Below are 8,301 nucleotides of genomic sequence, written 5' to 3'. Positions count from 1 at the left end.
GTGTGTCTGCTCCTCAGTTTGGTGCAGGATCCAGAAAAGCTGGTGTATGTTACAGTATTTTTTTTATAAATGGCGTCATGTTAGTTAATAGACTAGTATTGCTAACAGGTGCTAATAGGTGTTAACAACTCATCTTTAAAAACAGCCGTTTCAAATCAAATTTGAGCTTGTGTGTAGTTGAACTTTTTTTTCTCTCTCTCCCTTTTTTTTTCTTCTCTTTTAAGGGGCACACAGTCATCCAGCTTTTACACGTGAAGATAGTAGCCAGAGAGAGGAACCAGAAATCTTGTGTTGCAATACATGCAAGAGGCCATATGAACAGTCTGCAAATGAAGAACACATTGCAAAGCGTGTAAAACATGATGAAGTGTACTCAGCACCAACAGTCAGTGAAGATAAATTTTCATATATGGGTGAGGTCTTTCATTATTCCTGTAGTTCTTTTCAGTTCTTTGCACTTTTCTAAGTAGAATCGTAGAATCATAGAATGGCCTAGGCTGGAAGGGACCTTAGAGATCATTTTAATCCAACCTCCCTGTCATGGGCAGGGACACCTTTCAACTAGATCAGGCGATACATGGGGACCGAGCGGGAATCGAACCCGCGACCTCGGTGTTAGTCATTGTTGTCAGCACCACGCTCAAAGTAACAAGTACAAGTAACAAGGGAAGTTTTGGGGACTAGTCTGCTGGCCGACACTTCTTTTTGTTTAAAGAGCCTACATCCTTGAGGGAGTGCTTGAACTTCTGCTTTTGGTAATTCTTTTGTAGGTGACTTTGCAGTCGTTTATACAGATGGTTGTTGCTCAGGTAATGGACGTAATAGGGCACGTGCCGGAATAGGTGTCTACTGGGGACCAGGCCATCCGTTGTAAGTAGATAGCTGGATTTAATTTTTTTTTTTAACATATTACTATTTGTTTTGTGTGTGATTTATGATATCAGCCTTATTTTGTATACAAAACCTAGCTATTGAGGCTCATGATGACAGTGCTATGAGACTAATGAGTTACTGAGGGGAAAAGAGAAATCAGTTTCTCTGAGAGGTTTAGGGAAAATCAACTGGAAATAATATTTTTAGGGGCTGAAGCTATAATTCAAGTGATGCGGAAAGCTTTTAGAATAGGTATAGGTGTGCACAGAAGACAACGAATATAACTGCATGTTAATGGCAGGTCTAGATATGCAGGTGGAAGTTAGAACTAGAATATCTCTTCATCCTCCTTTATAAAAAGAAAAGTTGCACCCTTGTCTTTATTTTTCTAACACGTAGTCATTGTACGCCATTCTGACTATTTGGAATAACTAATATACTCCTCGTTCCTTGGATGCAGAAATACCAGTGAAAGGCTTCCTGGAAGGCAGACTAATCAAAGAGCAGAAATACATGTAAGTAGTAAATGTCTTAAAAGGCTTGTACATGTTTAGACTGCAGTAGCACACTCGTCTGTTTCAACTCTGGCCTTCAGAAAGCAGTTATGGAGCTGTGAGGGAAGTACACAAAATATCAGGAGTTATGACTTGAAACAAATTATGTTCTTGGAGTTTTTTATTGATATTTATTGGTTTTGAACAAGGTGGTTCATTTTGAGAATTCCCAGATGTCATCAGGCCAAGCACAGCTATTAAAAACAATCTTGCATTAGGAAAGTCTGGTTCTCAAATCTGTCTAGTATACTTTGCATTTTTAATCTTTTTAATCTTGGACCTTTGTGTGAGAACTGCTGAGTTACAGTAAAGAGGAGAATCAGCTTCTTATTGTGATAGCACCAGAATATCAAATTCCTTAAATAAATAAAACAATTCAAGGCTCTCAGGAGTAACTTCTCTTACTTCTGAAGTAAACTTCTGTTGACAAGAGCAGATTTAGTCTTCTCACGTCATTCTAATTCTGGTACTGCTGCTATTGTAGAATTACAGTGGTTGGAAAAAACTTTTAAGATCGTCAAGTCCAACTGTTATCTAACTCTGCCAGGCCCACTTCTAAACCATGTCACTGAGTACTGTAGCAAGATGTCATTTAAACGTATCCAGGGATGGCGAATCAACCTCTTCCCTGGGCAGCCTGCTCCAGTCTTGGATAACCTTTTCAATATAGAAGTTCTTCCTAATGTCTAACCTAAGCCTCCTCTGATGTAACTGGAGACCATTCCCTCTTGTCCTATTGGTTTAACTTGAGAGAAGAGGCTGGGCCCTCACCTTTCCACAGCCTCCTTTCAGGTATTTATAGAGAGCGACAAGGTCTCCCCTGAGCCTCCTTTTCTTCAAGCTAAACAAACCCAAGTCCCTCAACCGCTCCTCCTAAGACTTGTTCTCAAGATTTTCACCAGCTTTGTTGCCCTTCTTTGGACATACTCCAGGAACTCAATGTCTTTCATGTACTGTGGTGCCCAAAACCGAACACAGAATTCGAGATGCAGCCTCACCAGTGCCGAGTACAGGGGAACAGTCCCTTCCCACTCCTGCTGGCCGCGATATTCCTGATACAGGCCAGGATGCTGTTGGCCGCCTTGGCCACCTGGGCACACTGCTGGCTCATGTTCAGATAGCTGTCCACCAACACGCCCAGGTCCCTTCCTGCCACACAGCTTTCCAGCCATTCCTCCCCAATCCTATTACTCTATCCTGCATTGTGTGTTTGGAAATGAACTAAAATGGGCAATCAGTCTTCTTAAACTAGAGAAGTTCATTTTACTGAGGGCGAAGCAGAGGTGATAGTGGTGTGCCACTAAAGAGCTTTTCAGCTCTACATCCAGACCATGTCACTTCTTCCCCTTACTATATTTCATAGCACCAAAAAAACCCAACAGCAAACCTTTTTAGGGATTCCAGACTGTTGGAACTGGTATGTATCCTTCCCTCTCAGAGTTGTGGAGAAGTTGCCTAAAACTTGATTTGCAATTAATAGAGGCTTTGATAGAAAATGGGCAGAGAGCTGCTCCTTCAGAACAGAGTTGATCACCAGAAAGTTTTGGGGGTATTTTGCCAGTGAAACTTAAGTGGATTCCTGTCTGCCTGAATCACTAAGTGGTTATCTGCATGCATAGTTTTGGGAATCTCTGCTCTAAAGCATGTTGATAGTCACTGATGGAGAGATTACAGTAATATTCTTTGTACTTCTGTGTTAGCATCACTGATATTTTAATTGTGTGTGTTCAAAATCCTGTTCTGAACTGTGATTTTATTGAAATGTTCCCAAGGCAGCCTGTAAAGCAATAGAGCAAGCAAAGAGTCAAAACATCAAGAAGCTAATTATCTACACCGACAGCAAGTTCACTATTAATGGTAAGTTAATGATTTTAGTTTTCCTGATTCTTAAAGACATGCTGCATGCTATTTGATTGTATAAGGCCCACAGAACTTACTGAGTCCTGAGGAGAGGGCTAAAAGGAAGAGAATGCATAATGTATTTTAGTGCTCATGACTTCTTGGTTGAAAACTTGAGAATATTGCAGGGATCACCTGCTGACTGTATGAACTAAAAGTAGAGATTGTCTGTTACAGTAAAGGCTGACAGAAGTAACTAAAGGATATTTGCCTTAAGGCATTCAGTATGACAAAAAAATCTAGGAAAAGTGTTATTTGGCTATACTCTGTTAAGGATACACTCAGGAAAGTACTCGGAAGTAAGTTGGCATAGTAGCGCTGTAGGTTTTTTGGTTTGCTGAGTTTGGAAAGTACGTCAATACACAGATGTGCAGTACATTCAAATTTCCTTGCTTTTTACATGTAGACTACACTTCTAAGCTTTCAGGCTACACTAGAAGACTAGCCAGAGATTATATGCACTCAGAGTATGTGTTGTAAGTTTCACCCTCATCCAAAGACTTGGAAAAATTACTTTTATTCCCTATTTATAAATAGCATAGGGAGAAACCAATAAGACTTAATGTCTGGATAAAACTTTTTTTCCTGAGATCTTCAGATTTTACTCCCTTGATAATTTGGAACTGTATAAGTATTTTTTTCTTTGTATTTCACCTTTTTACAAAGGGAGTATATGTGTTTGCTATTCTCACAAAACTTTGGCATTTTATTTTTTTAACATTAAAACAAAGTTGCTGTAAATTTTTGTTTAAAATTAAATGCTATGCTTTCACACTTTGGTTTTTTTTAGTTGGAAAAGGATGGGAGAATGTATCTTGTTTTTAGCATAACTTCCTATGCTTGAGCACTAACAGTTAAAATTAATATGTTTAACTGATTGTTATTACTAAATCAAATAAATGGTTTCTATGTTAAAAGTTTGTGTATCTTTTTTTGTCCAAGTCAGTCATTCTGCTTTCCAGAAGCCCCTCCTTATTTCTGAAAGTGAGGGAAGAGCATCAAGTTTTTTCTTTTTCACGTGGCTCGTGTTTAGAACTAAAGCAAAACTTATCTTGATTGATGTCACCTTGAGTAGCAATACCCTAAAGAGGACAGAAAGCTGCTGAGTGGGAACAAGTGACTGTCAGTCAAAGAGGGAGTTGCTGGAGCTGTTACTTGCTGCTTGTTTCAAATTCTCTTAGTTTGCACGTGCATGAAAGAGGTTCTGTCCAGAAGTGAACTGTCAAGAGCTTGTGCTCTGTCCTGCTCCTAGATTGTGAGTTGAGGAAGAGACAGTAAATGCTAAGAAACTACTTAGAGGAATTTGCCATTACTTCTACCTAAGGATCATCTCGTAAATCTCTCATCTGAATAGCTTATTCTCCTCAAAAGATTTAAGAATTTCCTGTAGGAGCAGAATATGCATGCTTTTTTTTTTTTTTTTTTTTTTTTTTATGGAGACTAGAAGCATTCTGAATAAGTTGAAAGGAAGAGTCTGTTCAGGACTGGGTGTTGCATGCTGATCAGTAGAATCCAAGTGTATTATTTGTTGTAAGAAGCAACTTGTTCAAAGCATTAAGGAGCAAAGAAACATCTTTGCATTTATTTGTGGGAGAAAAGTCTATACCATCTTGTCTATGAAATTGGTTATATCAAGGAGAAGTTGCTGTGTCAGATAAATTTCCTCTTAGACTTAGGAGTGAGACTGAAGTATGATCCAGGAAGAGAAGAATCTCCAGGTGTGACGTCTTAGTCTGATTTTGCTTGCAGTTTGCTCTTGCCTTTTCTGTTACTAAGGTGCAGCTTCAGCTCTTGTTTAATCAAAGTATTTTGTAAATGTATCCAGGAGTAGTTTTTTAAAATAGTAGAAAATGAAGCTTGCAGTTAAGTACAAATGGATGTGGTTTGGTTTGGGTTTTGGGAGGGTTTGTGTGCAATATCAGTGATTCTCAGTTGAGGTCTGTCTGTCATGAAAGCAGTAAGGGTGTCCTACATTGTTGAGACTAGCAAAAGTATTTAAAAATATATATAAAGACCACCCTTACTTGAAGAGTAACACAGTAAATTTTCAGGTTGGCAAGGGATGGCCAGAATGTTAAATGTTCTTTAGAAATCTGCTTATATGGTCCTTCTCTGAAGGATTCTGAGTGTGCAGAAGCCATAAGAGAGGCAGCCATCTGTGTTCAGATGTTCATGTTGTTGCGGGGGGTAAAAAAGCCATAAGAGAGGCAGCCATCTGTGTTCAGATGTTCATGTTGTAATTTTGTCTGTAATGTGTATATAAGACCATAGTATTTAAATTAAATGTCTTTGGGAAAACATGGTTGGGTAATTGAAATAATAGTGGAAAAATATTGTCCTGAAAGACAGTAGCAGAGAACCAAACAAGAATATCTTCTGTCTCCAGTGTCTTTACCTAAGACATTTTACGGAGTAAATGTATTATTAAAAGGCTGTTTGCTCCGTCTTGATCCTTGCTGGCTTCTTTAATAGCCAGCTACTTTTATGGTGATGCTCCCTGTGCACAGGTATTACGAGCTGGGTTGACAATTGGAAGACTAATGGCTGGAGAACGACTTCAGGAGGAAGTGTCATAAATAAAGAAGATTTTGAAAAACTTGATAATCTATCAAAAGACATAGAAATTCAGTGGGTAAGCACCTAATTTCTTATTCTTAATGACATCTTCAACATGCTTTTAGTAAAAACTTACAAGTATGATCGTAAGTAAGAATTTTATAGAGCATAATATTCTACAACCATGAGTAAAACTGTAAATACAGAGAAGCTGCTTGTTTTATGTAAAGCAAACAAGCAATATAACCTAGGTTCTTGGAACCAGTATTTCATTTACTGAAATGCATGTTTGTATTTTCTGTGTCTTGTAACTACTTAGAAAATGCCTGCAATAATTATTTTTACTTCTTTAGTACTGTTAGTAGATGAAATTTCTCTCCCTGGAAATGTAAGCTTAAAACATATTTGGATTTGCTTTTTGGAACTCTTAAGATGCTGGTTCTTTGGTGTAACTCAATCACACGAGTGTCTTTTAAACAGGGAGAACTAAGAGATTATAACCCCAAAAAAATGAACTCTGGTTTTCTGTACCTTAACTGTGTTTTTTCCAAGAAAGCTGGGCACAGAAAGGTCATTACGCATTTTTGTAAATTGTTTCACTCTTCAGTAAAGAAAAAACAACTTCTATACAGTATTCCTGGTAAAACTTATTTTTCTGTAACCTCTAACATCAGTACTAAACATTGTAGGGGATGTCTTCCCTCCCCTCTTGAGTTTTACTCAAATTGTCGTATAAGATTACTGATTCTAGAAATAAATCTTTACCGTTGACTTCATGACTGCTAACGCCACATTTATTTGGCTTCCGTCTTCACTCTGTAGAAAACAGGATCGCATAGATCTTTAATGTGCACTTTTTCTATGGGTAATGTATTGCAGATACTCTGCCATTCATGTTGTTTTGTGTTCTAGAGTTTTAAACTCCAGCTTAAAAGATTTTACACAGATTTTACACAGCTACTGCTATTGTCTGTTGAGAAAAAGAAAGTGTAAAACTTCAAAACTAAAGTTCATCTGTCCTTTGAGAATTTTACATAATAAAGTATGCACAGTTCTTACACCTGAATCTCTTTAAACTTGGGAAAGTTTTTATTTCAGGAGGAGCAATGTATGCATACACTTGGTTATGGTAATCTGCCAGCAGATAGGTTTTTCTGTCTTCTCTTAAAGTGTGAGTTTTTAATTGGAGCTGTTATCTGCATTTCTTAAAAGGCTGGGTCAGGTGGTCCTTATCCAGTTCAATATTTCCCATAAAGATGATTTTCACTACTTCACAAAACTTTCCTAGAGGAAGCTAGGCTTTGAACATTCCTGGGAAGAACACTTAAGGACTAAATGTGAGGAGAGGGCCACTAAGGAAGTGCTACTGTATTACGAATGAAAAGGTGTCGTGTGGTTGAATTTCATGTACGTGCTTTTCTTGATTTCACGCATATCTGACACTCCTATACTTTTGTCCTAACAGATGCATATTCCCGGTCATGCTGGCTTTCAAGGAAATGAAGAAGCTGATAGACTAGCAAGAGAAGGAGCTAGTAAACAAAAGTCCTGACCTGCTGGGACTAGAGACTGTTGTGGAAAAGGACTCATGTTACACTGACAACTTGAACTGCTGTAACTGTGTCAGAGTTGAAGTTTGAACTGTACTTTCTGGCCTGAAGTGTTAAACATATACCAACTGGGAAGGAAAAAAAAAAACCACAACACACTTTCTGCTATAGCATTTGTTTTACAATTGCATCAATATTCAGTTGATAATCTGGAGCGCTTGCTTTTTCGTCATCCTGATGAAGGGCCACAGTCAGTGTTTTTAGCTGTCATGTAGACTTCTGAATTCACTGTAAAGCCAGGCTTCTGAAGAAGCAATATTAAATCTTTATCCTGAATGTTCTGTATTTTCCTCGTAGTGAAATAAATTTTATTTTTTTTTTGTACAGAGGTATATATTAACAGCACAAAATAGTTGGGGAGGGGGAGCTTTAGAGTTAGTTGGATTGGCAAGAGATGGGTGACGTAATGCAGAGATCTCCATTAATGCTTTGGCATTCTGGTACTAGCAACAACCGCTCCACAGATGGGCTTGTAACACTCACCTCTGCCCCAGAATACCATCATTTACAGCATCTGTAGATTTCTTCATAATGCTACTTAATTTGCAAGGTAGCATGAAGAAACAAAAGCCCGGAAAACTTGAACAGCAAATTTCTACTGTTCTTTTCTCGATGGCTGCTTAATATCCAAGCTCTTTGTTTCTGGCGGCCTGTTCCCATTAAGTAATTTTTTATGCATCCTGGTTGTCATTAGCATTGTTAGTTCCTCTTTGGTGTTGTCTCAGAGGTAATAATTGGCCATTTTATCTGAAACAGAACTAGATGATCAGCTTCTCCAGATCTTCCGGATGTCAAGTGTTTGACTTTTT

The 8,301-nt window shown here is 38.2% G+C and overlaps 1 protein-coding gene across 1 annotated transcript; it reads left to right on the top strand.

Moving 5' to 3' along the window:
* Positions 1-224: 224 nt before the first annotated feature.
* On the top strand, positions 225-7,580 carry RNASEH1 (ribonuclease H1; the record flags this gene model as incomplete). Its single annotated transcript, XM_009874382.1, has 6 exons — positions 225-413; positions 771-870; positions 1,334-1,388; positions 3,200-3,284; positions 5,834-5,958; positions 7,348-7,580. Coding segments are annotated over 6 exons (641 nt in total), but the record flags the coding sequence as incomplete, so codon positions are not given.
* Positions 7,581-8,301: the final 721 nt, after the last annotated feature.

This window comes from Apaloderma vittatum, unplaced genomic scaffold (assembly GCF_000703405.1).
Source record: "Apaloderma vittatum isolate BGI_N311 unplaced genomic scaffold, ASM70340v1 scaffold11920, whole genome shotgun sequence".
In the NCBI taxonomy this organism is placed as follows: domain Eukaryota; kingdom Metazoa; phylum Chordata; class Aves; order Trogoniformes; family Trogonidae; genus Apaloderma; species Apaloderma vittatum.
This window is presented reverse-complemented; position numbering and strand designations above follow the sequence as displayed.